We start from the raw sequence: 18,293 nt of genomic DNA, 5'->3' as shown, positions 1-18,293 counted from the left end.
AGTGATCTTTTAAGACTGAATTAACTATTGAAGTGTGTAAAATGCCTGTATTAGAAAGGCAACAGAGGTTTGTAATTACTTTTTATTTCCTGCTTACATTCACAGTTGTATTTGTCTAAATGTCATTCTCAAAACAAAGCTGTACAATTTACACAAGTGAGTGTTTCTTCTTAATGAACATGGTCACACTGACACACTAGTAGTCCTGGTAGACTAGCCTAGTACAATCCTACAAAGAATAAAACAAAGAACAGAGTGACCTAAATATGTCTTCAGATATATATATATAAAAAGGCCTTCAAGGTGATGTTGTTTATTAGACCAGAGGCTCAGCCCCTCTGCTAGAGCTCCCAGCGAGCTGTTTACTCACTATGAAATCTATCTGGCACCATTTGTAAACAATTTCAATTGAAAGCAAAACAAAAAAACAATAGCTCCTTGGACAGTAATAGGTTAAGTCAGAGCAGATATTAGCATTAATCTAGGACAAAATCTCAGTTCAAGGGTATACGTTAAAATGTACAGGGCTTAAAAATACTAAATAAATTATAACTGCTGGGAAATATTATCTGGGTTATAATAAAAGCTTTCTAAAAACAAAAGGTCATAGTGGTAGAGAATTTGTCCCATCCGCACAACATGAAGCTTTTACCTTTAGGTGTAAGTGGCTTTACTGATATATATTTGGCCTTCTGGGCAACTATTTCTACACTGTCTAGTGGAAACTGGTTACATGTTTTATGTTGAAAGAAGCTTACAGTTCATTGTTGATGGAAGAGAAAAGCCAGACTGGATCAATACAAATAACTTTAAGGAAAAAGGCTGCTGCTGTATACACTGTGGAGGCATTTCAGTCATCCAGTCTGTCTGTAATGGTCAGTCTCTGCATTCAGAAACAGTGTAAATGTAATTCTTGGTCATAATAATGATTTAACTCTAAACAGCCCTCATAGTTTCCCCATAAAATCAGAGTTTTGAGAGGTCATTGCATCTACAGAGTAGAAATGTTATGGCTCTGCTGTATTTCAAAACTAACATTGTCAACACTAATTTATGTGTTTGGACTGATGTAAATGAATAGATTCTTTTCAAAATAATGAGTGAATAATTAGTCATAATTAAGTATGCTAACAAGAGCTGATTTATTAACTGATTTCTCCATACCGGCTTCGTCAGTGCTCGCTGCATGCCCGGCTTTGTTTTAATGATGCTGTCTGTCCCAATCAGTGTCAAGCCATTTCTGCAGAGAGAGAGAAAAAAAGTCAATTACGAACCTTTCAAAGTGCCATGCTCTGTTGACGCTATTTCTGTCTCACCCACAATTTAAGCTTTCAGTGTCATAATATAGTGGTTATTCAGAGGAGGCCATCCTTACAGTGATTACAAGTCCATGGTTGATGCAGTTACTGCACCCAAGTGCTCTTCTTAAAGTTAAGTGAAGAGTGTAATGAGCTTGTACACTTGTTTGGCCTTGTGGGTAACACTCTATAAAACAGATGTATACTTGGATAAGTTTTAATCATTTGAAATGAGTAGTATAAATAATGTTTGTCCTCGCATCAGCCAGCTCAAGTGGCAAAACTAGAAAACATACAGAGGAGATATGACATACAAGGAGGGAGAGCACCCAAGAGCCATGCACTATCAGTTGTCACAGAGTGGCCTTTTAACATAAGGGTTAATAACTAGAGTCATTGTGCTGAAGGTCCAGTGCAGTTTGATGAAGCTGTACAAGCACTGTTAACATTACACAATAGCTTTAAGGTACACATGAATAGAGACTGCTACATATGTGCTACTCCAAAAAAAGAAACTAGAAAAAAAACAACCAAAGCCAGCAGAGTGAAACTGACACCTGAGTAAAATCAGCTCATGAAAATATGCAATTTCAGTTTTATAATATGCCTGTTAGCACATACACTGCTCCATTTTGTTACCTAGCAGTCTCATCACAGTTTAGCTTTTATCAGCTGCTTATAGTAGCAACAAGCTCAGGAGGCAAAGAGCCCACTGCATTATACGAGTGTTTCCTACCTCTTTTTCTACATGGTGGCGCAGTGTTTAGCACTGTCGCCTCACAACAGGAAGGTTTGTGTTTTAAACCTGCTGGCAGGTTTGGGCCTTTCCTTATGGAGTTTTATGGAATGTCCCCATGCTCATGTGGGTTTTCTTCAGGAAATCCAGCTTCCTTCCACATTCCAGGACCTGTGTGTGTTTATGTTAGGTTAATTGGAGAGTCTAAATTGGTTGTAGGTACATGAATGGCTGTGTGTTTCTCTGTGTTAGGCCTGTGATAGAGTGGTGGCCTGTATAGGGTCTACGCTACCGCTTGCCCAATAAAAGCCAGGAAATGCTCCAAGGCCTTACAGTGACCCTGTGCAGGACAAAGCAAGTGAAGGAAATGGATGGATAGATGTACAGCTCTTCTCTGTTTTATAATGCTATAATATTTTTTTTTCTTCTGTATATTTTCAGCCATGTTTTAAAGCAATGATCAGCAACCATAAGCTTATCTCATTTTGACATGCCTGTGAGCATGTTAAAATGAGAAATCTAGAATCTTCAAATCTTTCCAAAAGTGGTAGCACATGAGGAATTATCTTCACAGCAATTATCAGAATCACAAATACATTATTATACCCAGTGGGTGCTCCACGCATGATCAGAAATAACAACAGTTTAGAATATAAAATAAGGTAAGGCAAAATAACAAGAAAATAAAATAAAATTCTAAACAATCACATTACAATGTACTGAGACAGGAAGACTTATCGCACTAAATTTTGAAATATTATCAACTGTGTACATACTTTACTGGAATGTTTTGTGACACACTGAAATGCTACAGAATAAAAATGAAACATGAAAACTCGCTGCAGTCATAGGTGTGACTGGACTTTTTTGTGGCCTCTTTTGTTCTATACCCATAAATAACTGAGACCACCCAGTGTTTGAAGTCAGATACATGCAAAAATGTTAATAAGCTGTAAGACATACAGTTGCACTTCCAGATCTATCCTCCCACAGTAGCTAATTAAAAAGATGTCTTTTTGATCTCTTAATAGCCCTGCTGCCAGGGTAAACAAAGCAATGACAATGACACAATAATGGATTTTAGCATTTCAAGAGAAGATACTTTAATACAGCTCTATTTTTAACTGTTACTGTTTAGCAACCTATTTAGGTATGACGTTTATTTATACTCTCCTTGGTATAATTAAAACTTTCCACATCCTGCAACTTCCAGTTAGGCTACTGATCTTCATTTTCTCACGGGCTACATAGAATTGAATGACACTGAGAAATAAACTTTGGAAAGTTATATACAAAAAGAAGAAGTACTTCAATCAAATAAAATGACCAGAGTCTCAGCAACAGCAACTCAGTGGTTTTGAGAAGCAGCAGGGTAGAAGGACACCTCATAATATTCAGGTATTCAGGTGAGTTTTTCAAAAAAGACTTCTTTCAAACTGCTATGTAAGATGTCTGATTTATAATGACCACTTGCTAGAACGTCTCACAGCCTTATGATGAATGTAGTTTCAGAACTGGGATACTTTAATTGAATTTCAGACGTGTGAGCTCAAAGTATTCACTAAAGGTAAAAGAGAACGTGAAATAAACCGGCAGTAAGAGTTGTGGGTTGAAAAATTGTGTTAACTGTGCACACTTACCTTGTGTTTCTGCTGGCTCAGTCCCTTTATATTTATATATGGACAATAGTCCATATACCTTATTAAGTATACTAAACATTATCGTTCCGGAACCATTAGCTTCTAAGGCTAAATGACTTAGTTAGGATTAACGTGGGCTCAAGTATATTGAGACATATCTCGTGACACACCTGGATGGGGTTACAGCTGTCATGTTAGCATTTTAGTTAACATTAGGCATTAGGCTAACCTAAGTGAAACGCGGAAAAACAAACTTCACTTCCTCACATTCCACCAATCACGTCCTTCGGAACGTGACGCCAGCTTTCTTCCGGGTGCTCCAGCAGCTTTTGGTAACCATGGAAGCACGTCCCGTGCTCTGAACTGTTCAGGTGTAGTTTACGCGTCCCGTTGCTTGCTGTTTTATTTTTTTAACGATAAAATACACCGTTTTTTAGGGGAACAGATAACACATAGCACAGATATGATATTTTTGCGAACGTCAATGTGATATTTATACAACATGTTCAAGAACAAATATCAGGTAGGTTCGTTTACAAACTACTAATTTCAGCACACTGTCGTAAATGTAAGGTTCACTGTCTGTTAACATAAGCGCTAAAGTGTAGAGATGTTTTCTTACAGGGTGGAGCTGTGGTTGAGGTCTTCAGTTTACAGGCTAAAGACCTTGTAGCCAAATGGAAACTTTGTGGAGGACAGTCCGCCATATATAAGGTCAGTCATATAGCATTGATCATACACAAACATAATAACCTTGGGTTAAGTTAAGCTAGCAGCTGCAAACCTGCACCTGCAGTGCAACTCAGCGCAGTTTATATTAACTAATAACACTATGGAAGCTTTAAACTTGAGCTGTTGATGTAGATTTCTTTTGCTTTAACCTCATCCAAATGCCCACGCAAATACTTTATTTTATTTCTTTTTCTGCCAACTTCAAAAGCAGTTACAGAACGTGTACAAATTATTGGACTCGACCATCAAGGCCTCTTCTGATTTGATATTTTTCTCCCTTAGGAGTTTAACAAAGAAGTCAAAGGATTTGTTTACTGTTTGGATGGAAGCAGCCAAACAGTGAAGATGCAACTACCGGAGAATGGGAAAATGTCTCGTAAGTTACTACCTCTTCTTTGTAACTGTAATTTTGTGTGGCTTATTTACACACACACATTAATATTAATTCCCTCATGTTGTTTTTGTAGTTGGGCTTCTCCAGAGATTCCTGGTCCTTCAAGTGAATATTCCTCAGTCCAGTCATTTTTCCACAGAGCTTGTGTAAGTACAGGAGTCAAGGTTGTTTACTTTAATTTGTTGTTTATTTTTTCGCTGTCAAGTTTTAACATTTTTTATATATCTCCAGAATACTTACTTGCAGCAGTAAAAATGAAGACTGGGCAGTAAAATAATTGTTTAATATCTGTAAATTCTCTGTGGAAATAAAAACACTAGCTCGTATTAGCTACTTAAAAATAATTAAAAATAAAGCCAAGTTTATACAACACTGTTTAATATGTAAATGTCAGGTGCTTTTTTTCTCAACATTTCACTGTTGTTGCTTTGATTGTTGTATATTGCAGTCCAAGGTGTGTATGCTGATGCTCCTGCATTTAGTTACTGAAGGAAGGAGGTCGCTCTGGGGTTTACTAATGCTGTCCATAAAAACAGAGTCAGGCGATGCACCGTCTCTATGGACTCTGTGCTTTTTAAGTGTGAATTCATGTCAGGGTAGAGCAGGTGCTTGAGTTAGTTCTCACTATGTTGTATCAATGTATCTGCATATTTACCCTGCATTATTTTAGGAAACTGGAATTATTGTTGCCGTTGTTAAGAGTGTGTCACGACAACTGATTTCACAGAACTAGAGTCAGGGAAAAAACTGCTTTAAGAGTTGTCTTTACAGCTCGTGGATTCCTCTGTAAAGAATTTTATGGGCATCTTTTTGTCTTGTTATAGTGTGTTCTCTCTTTATTCACAGGATAACAGATTTGGAGCACCAAAAAAGAAGACTTCACTTGTCAACAGTGCACAAGGAGCTGTCTGCCACACTTCTGCATGCTAAGTTACCTTTTGTAGGACTGAAACGCAATACTGTGAGTATCTCATTCATCCTCGGCATGTTTTTTTTATTTTTTTTTAGTTGCCCTGTATGTGACTTGTTTTTAACATTTCATAATTGCCGTTGGTCTCTATTCCTTCAACTACAGAATCCTTTCAACTAAAATATTCATATTGTGTCTGTTGTCTCAGTGGTGTACTTTGTGCATCGACCTTGCATCTTTGACCAGTGAACTGTTCAAAGGATTTATGACACTGGATGGCATCACTTTGTTCGCTACCTGCAAAGTCCGGAGAATTTTCACAATGAAGACAGAGCCCCCTGGAATGTTGGATGATGGTAAGGCAATTGGTCCTTGGTTGCAAATGGTTGAGTTTCAGCAGCTTACACATAAAGCCTGTTCCAAAGGTGGTTATTAAAGAGTTACAATAGCAAAGCTCTTCCCATTGAAGCTAGTGTGTGGTCTTCTCTTGAAGTAGTTTTTTTCTTCTTGTGAGTTTTCTGTGAAGTTGTGTGTGTGTGCCTATGTGTGTGGGAAGATAGAGATAGCTGTTTTGTGTTATGTTGGCTGTGAACTCAGTGATAGATTTCGTTCAAGGCTGATATATTTCAGCAGTGATAACAGCTGCACATTACTGGAAGCCCAGCACACACCTACTGTACTATACTACCCAGCAGTAAAGTTTTAAAGTTTGTGTAACTTGTTGTTCTTTTTTTTTTTTTAATCTAGAAATGTTCGTTAGTGGAGCTGGTCTCATGGACTTGATCCCACGCGGTTGTCAGTACCCGCCTGAGGTGAACCAAGTGACGCAGGTGTTGAACATAGAGAGTTTGCGGAAGACAAAGGTGAAGATGGGGCCTGTCAGCTCTGACTGTGGTAGGTAAGACAAAACACAGAAATGTGAATTTGTCAAAAGAACCTCACATGTGAGAAAAGCTGCGTGATAGAACAAAAAGTGAAATGTCTGTATTGGTTTTAGGACTCTGGTCCATGATACACAGTACTCTTTGTTAAATGTTGTGGAATACTTTTTATATTCCTAGCATAAAGTTTATGCATAATCAAGCGCATGGGAAGTATGGCATTCTAGTTTCTCTGCCCATTTTTGCATTAACACATGCACAACCAAGACACTGACAACTGGAGCCATCACACTGAGCTTCAAAACCACTTGTTAAAAAAACCTATGGATTACAGGAGACTGGTCCATTTATTTATATAGTAAGGTGTGGAGGAAGCTAATTTGCCCCCACAAAACTTCAGCTTAATGGTCAGAGAACATGGTTGGCATAAACCGCAGTGTGGAATGAAAGCCAGGCCTTATCATCAGCATCCCTACCTGACCTCACCAGTTCTCCTGTGGATGAAATCTCTGCAGGAGGATTAAAACATCTTCCCGATCAGAGTAAAGGTGTGTTACAGCTGTATATGCTGCAAGTGCAAATTAATGTAATGTTCACTGGATTAACATACAGTGGGTGCTCACAAACTTTTAGCTCTCAAATGCACCACGGCAGGCTTATCGTATGTTTCTTTTTGAGTGACTGGAATACTAAAGTGACTCGTTTACACCAAAAGACAATGCTACAAAAAGGGTACATGTAGAGAATCAAACACACTGTGATGATCACTTTGTTTTCCTCTTATGAAATTCCTGTGGACTTTTTTTTGTTCATTTGCACCCCACCTATGCTCAACCAGCTGCAATTATCTCCTCATAAAAACAGACACGCATCAGTAATCCACTTCTGCCGCCTTTGTGGCCTTTTTTATCAATGTTTATTTATTTGTTCTGACAGCTGTCTAAGTCATGTTGAGTCAACCAGCAAAGCCCATCGTGGAGAGCAGTAACCATGCATGAGAAAAATATCTTTTCATAATTAGCATCTGCATTATTAGCATAACATTCCTAATCACAATTAAAACGATTGCTATTAAAGTAGGCATCCAATTTAAGTGTGGCAAAGTTGCTTGGTGAATGTTGTTGCTTCGGTACTCAATCTGTCAGAAATAGTTAAAAGTAAGTTCCAGCAGTTCTTAACATGCAGCAACAAACAAGCCATGATTATTTCAGTATTACAGCTTCTGTTGTTCACAAGGTCGATATATTTTCACAGATGAAGAGCCATGGTCAATCTATTTTCATTTCGTCAGCTATCATACCGTATATCTCCTTTTATTCCTTATTGTTATCCCTTTCTTTACGGGCTTCTGCAGATTTATAGCAGTGTACTCAGTGTGCTGGATCACAGAAGTGGGACTTCCTCTTTTCCTCTCAGTACATCCAACTAAGCCTCTGCCTGTATCATCTTGTCGATCATGTGTGTTTTGTGGAGTGGAAGTGTTTGCTCTGCTCTGAAGAGGATCAGACAGAAAGTGTGTTTTTGGTGTTAACATCAGCTGCGATGGTCTTGATGAGCCCTAGCAGAGATACAGCAGGGTCAGGTTGTCAACATATAACAACTCCCACTGCTGCCCATTATTTTTCACATGATGACATGAAACTGGTTGTTACCTTTTAGAAAACCGTAAACACTTATTAAATCAATAGTAGAAGTAGATAATATCCAGGCACTCATTTTCTTTGTGTGTAACTACTTAGATATCAAGACCATCAGGCTTGAATTCAAATTAGTACTCTCTGCTGCAGCTTACAGGGTCATATGTAAAACATCAAAGTATAATTTCACCTTTTGCTCTGAGCATATCTCCACCGACAGCATAATTTTGAAAAATGCAAAAAAGCGGGCAAAGGGCTGAGGTGGAGGGGAGCTGTGGGTGTGTGAGGCAGGAGCTGCTCAGCCACTGTCAGCCCTCTTTAAATCTGTTTGCTTCTCTCCTACTTTCATTCTGATCCAGCCTGTAACATATTCTTCTGTTTCTATTGTCAGAAAACATAACAAAGATTAAATAGTCACTGAAATACGTTCGGACTACATGTATTCTTATTGTGTGTAGTTCTCATTTTCAAACCATTTCCACACTGCCGTCTTTTCACACTGTCAGGGCACAGGTTACCCATGGGAAAAAAGGCTGCTGACCTCTTAATTAGAAGGTGTTAATAATCTTTTTTTTATGATGTAAAGATAACTCATAATGGCTCTCTCCCCACTGTTACACTGGGCAGAAACACACTAACATCTGGGGTCTGTTTAATAGGAAACATTGCCATTCAATCCTGGTTATGTGACTCTTCTGTAGTCATGGCGTTCATTAGTTCCACATCAGACTGAGCTCCTTTTATTAATACACATATTTATTTGTTTATTTAACAATACCTTTTATGAGTCTTTCACATATTTACCTTAAATTAAATTTGGTGTCTGTTAAATGTTTTTTATTAAGTAAAAAGTGTAACCTGGCTGTCATGCTGCTTCTTTTATGAGATGCAAGACAGGACAGACAAACAACAAAACAGAAAAGCACATTACTAACAATGAGTAGGAGTCAGTCACCCTTTTTATAAGGCATATGTACGCACTGGCTTTAAAAGGTTCAAAGTAATTTAAAATAAACATTTATTTTTGAGGGGTGAAATTCAGATTTTTTTTCCAAAGGCATTGCATTGTCAGGCCTCATTACTTACCTCATTGTAGCTTCTAAACTGTATCACAAAATCTCTAAAGTATTCTTTTTAAATATTCCCATTCACTGTGAAAAGGGCTTTTTTGTCTAGAAAGAATGCAGTTTCTTATTGACCTTAGAAGTGCTGTTCTGTGCCCTTCACACTGAAACGCCCTTATGTATCAGCATAACATTTAAGAACATTCCCAAAGGAGTTAAAAGAAAATAAGGTTCAATGAGTAATGAGAATTTTATTCTTTCTGCAGTTCCTGATCAGCCTGCCACTGCCAGATCATCCACTCACCGCAGAACCAGGCCCCAGGGTGTCTTACACACAGCCTCAGGCACCAGAGCTTTAGGACCACCTCCCCAGACTGAAAGAAAAAGCAAAGCAACCTCCGATGGAACGGAGAAAAGTGTACTCTCTATTCACAATATAGTGAACTAATGATTCCCATAAGAGCATACGAACTCTGATGTGTACCATTACAGTGAATAAGAAGCAAAATATGTTGTCTCTGATCTTGTGTTTTTCTTTGGCTGTTTCCCACAGGGCTCCTCATCCAGTAAAATAAACCAAACATGTACCACAGACAGTGGAAGCATTACCAACCTGAATGAGGATGTGTCACATGGAAAACCTTTCCACACTCTTCACAAGGGTAAACAGTAACTTTTAGTAGTAACATCACTACTTTCTACACGCTCCATTTATACTGCTGTTGCTCTGAAATGCCAGATTTTTTTATTGCATTCGTATTTTTCCATAAGTGTGCTATACGCTTCAGATGTTGCCTTTAAGGCAGCATATTGTTGTACAGAGTGAGGATGTGTGTTTTTAGGAAGAGGTGTCACCTTATAGAGCCACAAAGCAAAGGAAATGAGGTTGAACTCAAGCAAATGGAAATCAATGAAGTAATTCATCCATGAAACAAACGTGAAAGAACTAAGACAAGATTATACAGCATTAAGTGGTTCCAACAGAAACAGGAAGTACTTTACCAAGTAGTCTCTTTAGGCTGGACATAAACATGAGTTTAGTGTTGACCGTTTAATTAGTAGCTTGAGGTTATTTAATAATTAACTCCTATGTTTTTTTTTTTAGCTTTTTTATTTTTATTGTGAAAAGGATAATAGACAACAATAGGTGAGAGTGGCCAGTTTTTTGTGTAATGAACCCTAGCAGCTGAGAAATTACAGTTAACTCATGCAGTTCCTGGATTGGACACTTGAGGTTGCCACCCAAAGTCCAGTCCACATAGACCGCCATTGTTAAAACTCCCAGCATTATAACATAAGCCCCTGAGCCTGATTTACCACCTGGTGTGTATGTATAAATGTGTGGTGTCCTTCCCTCTTAAATTCCTGGATTATTTTCTCTATTCTGTTGTGTACTGGTCATCAGTCAAAGCATTACAGATGAACCAACAAACCAAACAAATAAGATCCCTGTTCATACTGAACATGTTCTCTCAAGCACCTAATAACAGCTTTTATGGCTGGTAATACAATATGACATCCTTTGAGCATGACTGAATGCAGAAATGGGATGATTAAAAATTCCCTAATTCAGCTGAACATAATGTAGCTGGATATATTCTCTGTGAATGTGAGAAGCAGAGGTACTGAAATGTCTTCATTAATAGGGATTTTCACGGTGCATAATCAGTTCACAGATATGCTTCTGGCAAGCTTTAATGGTATTGTTGTTTGACTGTTTTGCATTCTAACCCTCTTTTCTGTTGTTGAAAGTGGACTGCGTTGTGGCATCTGGCTGTTTACTACCTCGTCCTCCGCAAAAACGAGTGTTTGACAAGCACGGGTCTAAGAAGCTGGGGGTCCTCAGTGCTGGAAGAGAGAGAGTGGCATCATCAGGTAGGCTCTGCATATTATATCACAGTCTGATGTATGTACTGTGCTTGAGGCATTTCATTTCTGGTTAACAGCCCCCACAAATGCTGTATGTGGTGGCCAAAGAAAGAGGAGTAAAAGCAGGGAGACGTGCACTCCTCCATCCAGCTGGCACGGGAGTCAGCAGCTGCCTCTGACCCTTCAAGAAAAGTCAGAGCACCTAACAGCAGGTGGGGTTGGGATCAGCTGTAGATAGGACTGCAGGGAGTGACGGCAGGAAGACATGTACACTATCAGTCCTCACACAGAGATGGGTTGGAAAAGTGTAGCAAGACAGCGAGGGATGGGAACACCAGACAAAAGAGAATAATATGCATGTTGAATGAAACTGATGTCTACTTTGCATATTCAGATAAGCACCTCCTTTATACTTAAGGAAAAAAAATTCTTATTCTTAATTTATAATTTGAATCACTTCAAAATGTTGCATGAATCCTAATGAACCTCATTGTATGCCACATACATGCTTAAGTCCCCACCTCCACCACCTACCACACACACCTACACTCACATTGTTCTGGCAAAAAATGAGTGCATGTGAAAGCTCAATTATGGATTTCTCCACAGCAGTAAGCTCCTTTGCTGCAGCCCTGCCCACAGATGGAAAGTAGTTAGTTCATTAATGGTAATGTGGCACATTAAATAAAAGTCAGAGGGACATCTCCTGGGCCCAGGGTTTGCCACACAGTGGGCAATTAGAGAAAGTGATTATACTGTCGAGAGGTTCAAATGTGCTCTCTCATTCAGATTTAGGTGGCTCCTTCTTTGATCTCAGTCTAATCTTGGAGTAGAAGCATTCAGTGTTTCTTTCATGTGAATAGATGCAACTTACATTTATGGCTGATGTAAGCTTTTACCCTTTTGGCTCTATATTATGGAACACCACATATGGAACCAAATGTCTGAAATATAGATGTTTAGGCTAGTTTGTAGTTTTTTTTTTGTTTTTGGTTTTGTTTTTACAAAATGGACTTTATAGAAAAGCATTTTTGATTATTATTGTATTGTTATATTCTCATGAGCGTAACAGTGCTTTTAATGAAACCCACAAACATGTCATTGCCAGATGAATTAATGCTCATTTTTGGCAAGTAATGGAATGAATTATACACCTTGCATATTGCTATTATGTGCATATAATCAGCTGAACTTTAAATGACATTAGCCACATTATGAATTAAAATAATAAAGGATTAAGTACTCACTGGAATTAGACTCCATGTCTCAGTCTTGTGTCTATCATGTGTACAGGAATTTGTATACATTCCTGTGCCTTATCAGTATTTTTACTAAATGCAGTAATTTCTATAAGCTTATATCAGGTATATAACTGTCATCTGTTTTATACATTTTTGTATTTTAGATAAGAGTAGCTGCAGTCCTGCCAAGGAAAGTTCAGGAGTCACTTGCACAGCAGCAGAATCTCGACTCGGCTCAATCCGGCCGGGTTTGTCTCCTGACCCGCAGGTCTGGAGCAGCTGGGAGTGTAATGATGAGTCTGAGCCCCAGCTCACTCTGCATGAAGAGGTGTTCACTTTCTCATCCTATCCTCACTCGCCCAAACGAGGTCAAGGCCAGGGTGACCAGGCGAAGATGGAAATGGGATGGGATGATCAGAATCTGTGCAAACGTGGGAGGCGTTGTGATGCCCAGCCGGAAGATGACTTCATCGGCAGTGAAAGTGACGAGGTACGCTCCCTCTACTGCAGAGACATATGCAGAGTCAACACACACATTTGAGGTGCTCTTATACGACACTGATAATTATCTGCCTTTGGACAAAGACAAAGAATTTTTATGTTTTTATAAGTGCAGTTTAATTCTGTACATCATAAAATCTCAATATATGCAGAGTTGGATTTGATTAAATTAGAATTTTAAATTTCATTTGATAAAGTATCACTGTCAGAATACACAGTATATTTTGGCATTTTGAAGTGCGTTGCTTGAAGATGCACGTGTCATAAAATGCTCTATATTTTAACTTCAGAGGTCATTCAGGTTCAGGCTGTTCATCATCAGATTAATTATTAATGAGAGAGCTTTGTAGTAAAGAGCAGTTTTCTTTATGCTGAGCAGAAAAATTAAACTGTTTAACTATTATTATAAAGAACTGTCTTCAAAGACATGCTAATTGCTTTTACTTATTTAAAACTTTATAATAAGTCTGATGATTCAGTTTGGAACCTCCTTTGGCATAGTAGTAGCATCAAAATCATCAGAAAACACAGGCACTGCTAATATAGAAACTTATACTTATTATATAGAAAGAATATGTATGTAAAATAACACTTTTTAAGGTGACCCTTTAAGCTGTATAATGTTTTATAAAACTCTCTTCCTATTTTTTTTTTTTTAGATTTTTCATTACCTGTTTTGGAGAATATTCACATATTCAGCTGTTTTGAAAGCACACAAGCTTTTCCATTTCCATTTTACTTTGTTTACACCTCGACAAATAACCTGTTATGATTATTCTTATACTTTATGAATAACAATGCTCCATCTTAAAACAAAGTAAACAAAAAAGTAAAAGACCAATAGAAACAGTTGCTTTGTAAGTGGTGATAAATCACACAACACACTCATGTGCTCACCCACACACTCTTACAGCCGTACTTATGCACCAACACGCACACAGGTTGTTAGAGGTATGCATTCTCTCTCTACATATGATCAAATGATCATGCAGCCTTTTGGTTGATTTCAAAACACTGTCAACCAGCATTTCAAAAAACACAGCTTCCATCATAAGAATGTATTACCTGAGCTTTCAGTAGTCAGATATTATCCACAGCAGGGTTTATTTTGATCGCTTTATCGTGTTTTTTTAAGAGACTATTCCAGAACATTATGTCTGTTTAGTCATAAAAGAACTAGATGTAGGGTGTTGCTCTGCTACACTAGTACTGCCATTTCTGTTTATATCATTTATTTTTTACTTAATATGTCCTTCAGATTTTACAAGTACCAACCACCACTTCTTTTGGCAAATTAACTGATAGCAATGAATTTAAGAGCTAAGGTTGAAAAGTGCAAAAACTAAATTACAGTATTTTACAATAAAATAACACTCTCTGAGAGGATGTTTAAAAGTACACTTCTTCAAATGAATGCATTAAAATCAGCTGCTTTCACTAGGTGTAAGCAACGGGTTGAGGATGAGGAGGGAAGCGTGCCATTTTATCCTGTGGAAGCAGAGAGAAGGACATTTATATGTTCACTGATTTCTCACCTTCAACTTTCTGTGTTTTCTGTTTTCTGGTCATTTTGAAAGTGACTATTTTTCTTCAGAGGGAGCTGCACTTTGTTATTTCTAGAGAAAAGAAAGTTTTTCTTCTGAAAGGAAACAACGGCTATTCCCTGAGGTATCCAAAAAAATATCTCCTATTGGACTGCCATTATGTTTTGGGTAGTACAGCAACCGGCTGGACTATAGTAAAACGTTTTTTCTGACACATTTGTATGATGGCTGGTGTGGCTTCGTGTTGTGATGCACAAAGCTGAAAGCTTCATTTGAAGCTGTACTGCAGTGAAATATAGGGTAATTTAAAAAAGAAAATGTTGTAATTTTCTACTTTCTTTCAACTCTTCTGAATAGCTTGACATCTGCTGCTTTACTAAAACAAACTACTAATCAACCACAGTGATGGAAATCACGCACACCTGTTTATGGTTAACATTTTACATTTCACGACTGTGCAGTCAGGAATACTAAGGATTAAAGACCACCTGGCCCTGCCTGTAGGACAGAAAACAGTGACATTACTGAGCAGCACAACTGGTTATGGATGAGGCACAGGAGGCCACTGATAAAGGGATTTATAGGACACTTTCTGACATTCGTACATGGTTTATAAAGGATTTGTTTCCCCAATGAGGCGGAGCATTGGTCAAGAGACGTGTACGTGTGGTTTCTGGTTAAACTATATACCATACAATAATGGACTGTGCCTTATTCATCTGCATTCAGTGTCAAAAGATTTGTATAGCAGCCAGAATTGCTTATGTAGAACTTTAAGTGATATGTATTGCACTCATTAGGATGTCACCCTTTGTAGTTCTATAGTATAATGTTGTGTTTTACTATCATACTAAGAAAGATAAAGGCCTTGAAGATCTGGTCATTTTCAACCCATAGAATTTTGTGATGGGAAAATGTTCCTCTTGGCTCCCAATTTCCCAGACTATATTTTCAAATAGATGATCTCATGTAGCAAGTCCCAACAGGATGATGCAAATTTCATGAAACTGGCCTCAGATTAGCTGTTGAGAGTAGAGGATGTTTATCTGATCGTGTCTGATAGGACACGTACATGTATGATGCATAAACCTCTAATGATAGAAATGAGTGTAAGCAGAGGTTTTAAATCATTGTATAGCACAAAATGAATATTTATAATTTTCATTTTAGATGCATTGCACATGTATTTAAAGCCTGACAGTCACCAGCCTCATTATAAAACCCTGGCATTGTAGGATATGTGAGGCGAGCTTTGTGTCAGTAGGTAAACCTTGCAGTGCTACAAGCTTTATGTTACTAAGCTATTGTGCCAGGTGGTTAATTAGATTTTTACACAGATTACCTAGATCTGGATTTTGAACCATTTATGGCAAGTAGCCCATTTCTCAACTTGGAGCAATATCATCTTTCAAGGTGTTGCATCAGGGTCGTGCAATGCTTTTCAATGAGTGTTTGTTCTTAAACACAGAGAAATATTAAAGGCAAAACAAAGCAATGATCTTTCTGTGTATTTACAAATGTATGAGAAACAAAGGGCCAAGGTAGAGTTTGTTATATATTTTTCAGGAACACACAGTTATAATGCAAAAATTTTAACTGAGACAATGGACTGTGTGGTAGTTAAGTAAAGCCAAATCCATGTCAGACCTTTCAATACTATATGTACTTTATTGATTAATCACTTGTACTGGTGAAAATAATGACACATAGAAAGAGAAAACAAATAACATCTGAAACCTTGAGCTAACAACCTCAAGGGGCTTTTGTTGACCGTTCACCTTAAACCAAACTCAGAGATGAAAGAAAACTAGAGAGAAAGCTAGAGATAAAAACTTACGGTATTTCAGAGAAAGCTTCAATCAGTTTAATTCATGAGAAACGATGTCTATATAATGTATCTGTGCAGGCAATCTGGCTGCAAGTTTTTCACATTTGAGATTCTTTGTATTTTATGGAGAAATGGGAAAGTGGGAACATACAGCATTATAGTATCAGGTGCTTTGAGTGAGGTTACTTTAACTCTATTGAAAACAAAGTTTATAAAAATAAATAAATGGAATCTGATATATCTGTTCATCAAGGTCGGATCTGCTGTTTGATAATCAATTGTGTTGAGAAGAAATGCTCTATGTAAAATTCATGTTTTGAAAATGTTGGTGACCTTGTTTCACAGTGGTTTTGTTAAATTCTGTGAACACACTTTCAGTATGTCCAGAGAAACTTTCTACCTCATCTTAAGCATAAATTCTTATGCTCTGTCCAATATGTTCCAGCACCTACACACAGTTAGCTGTTGCTTGCTCTTTGTGTGCTTCTGATGTTAAACTGGTTTACATGTGGTCTCACTTTTTTGTGTGTTGAGAATAGTTTTGGGAAGGTTTTGATATGCTTTTTTTCTTTTTTAAGTGAAACTGGGTCACAGTTGGACTCTTTTCTATTCTACCTGAGGGGGTTTTTCGGTCAAAGAATTCTTTCCTATTTTTGTATATTTTTTGCGTATCTCTGTATTTATATAACCTCAGTGGTTGGTGACACATTTAAAACAAGAATACTGAGACTTGACTTTGAATCTGAAGGTGGGACAGATTATTAGACCTAAAGAGAATGTCATTAGCCTTCTTAAATGTAAGGTTAATTTAAAGCTAAGCCTCCAACCACCTGTTTAATTCTAGTGACTGTTTCATTATCATGCTCCACACATTATAGTTGCTCAGCAAATATTGTACTATTAAAAACTCAAAAACATTTCTCACTGTGTCCCTGCATTTTTTTCAGGATAACAGTTTACCTATGTACCAACTTCAAAAAACCAGCGTGTCCAGCCACACTAAATCCAGCACACTTGATCCAACTATCGGTCATTCTGAATCTCCTCTCATGGACCAGACAACACCAAAGCCGTTAAGTTCACCCAACGGCAGTCTACAGTCCTCATCCAGTGGGAGAGCTGAACCAAATAAGGTGGTGCCAACACGATGCCTCTCACCAAGCAGACAGGAACAGAAGGGTGGACCAAGAGGGTCAAAGGAAGTGAATCGGGGGCAGCTTGATCAGAACAACAGTGTGTCGCTTTGTAGGAGACTCTTGCAAGAAGTCAAACTGGGTGACTTCAAACAACACAAGGTAAAGCATTTACACTACTACTTTACCAGCCATCAGCTGTCATCCATATGACAAACATATCACTGTAATTAACTAAGAGCTGTTGACTGGTCGTCACACTTTATTACAGTCACTGTGAGATGCACACGTTGGATGCTACATTACTGTGCCTTGCAAAAGATGTTGTCTAGATCTTTTTTTTTATTTTAAAATTGTGATAACCTAAAATCATAGAATATTAACATTTAAGCTTTTCAAACTTGAAACAGGCCCTGTATGTATGCACTTTACAGTGAGTCATAATTTTCTATAAAATTCCTGTAGGCACCAGCTTTGAATCCACTGTAGACTATTTGTCTAGAACCAAACAGCAGACGGCCAAAGATGTCAAATGGCAAGAAAAAGAAGAGCTGAACATCAAAGATCCAGATATGTTCGCCAAGAGTTAGAATAATCAGGAGAGTAAATAATTATATGTTCCTTCAAAAATGATTAATGCAGTTTGATTTATAAACATTAGTTTGATTAAATTCCATTCAAAAGGGCTTCTGTTGAGGTCTTGAGTACATACACTTCTCTTAATACATATATACAGAAAAATTATATGAATCTGTAGCAGGGATGCATAGAGTGGGTTTGGCCTTGTTCTTATGTGTGTAATGAATGGTGAGCCTACGATGTGCCTACCTATTTCTCTTTGCCCACAGTTAAGTGTGATAACTGCTAAAAAGGTTTGTAGAATCA

General features: G+C 37.8%; 1 protein-coding gene across 1 annotated transcript; it reads left to right on the top strand.

Moving 5' to 3' along the window:
* Positions 1 to 4,117: 4,117 nt before the first annotated feature.
* On the top strand, positions 4,118 to 6,612 carry cfap20dc (CFAP20 domain containing). The gene is made up of 7 exons (XM_028406766.1): positions 4,118 to 4,197; positions 4,299 to 4,388; positions 4,689 to 4,782; positions 4,874 to 4,946; positions 5,647 to 5,761; positions 5,919 to 6,066; positions 6,458 to 6,612. The coding sequence occupies exons 1-7, from the start codon at positions 4,177 to 4,179 to the stop codon at positions 6,610 to 6,612; spliced, it is 696 nt and encodes a 231-aa protein (XP_028262567.1). The 5' UTR covers positions 4,118 to 4,176.
* Positions 6,613 to 18,293: the final 11,681 nt, after the last annotated feature.

The sequence above is a fragment of the Parambassis ranga genome, chromosome 5, assembly GCF_900634625.1.
Source record: "Parambassis ranga chromosome 5, fParRan2.1, whole genome shotgun sequence".
Classification (NCBI taxonomy): domain Eukaryota; kingdom Metazoa; phylum Chordata; class Actinopteri; family Ambassidae; genus Parambassis; species Parambassis ranga.
The sequence above is the reverse complement of the archived record's forward strand: the minus strand, read 5'-3'. Positions and strand labels throughout refer to the sequence as shown.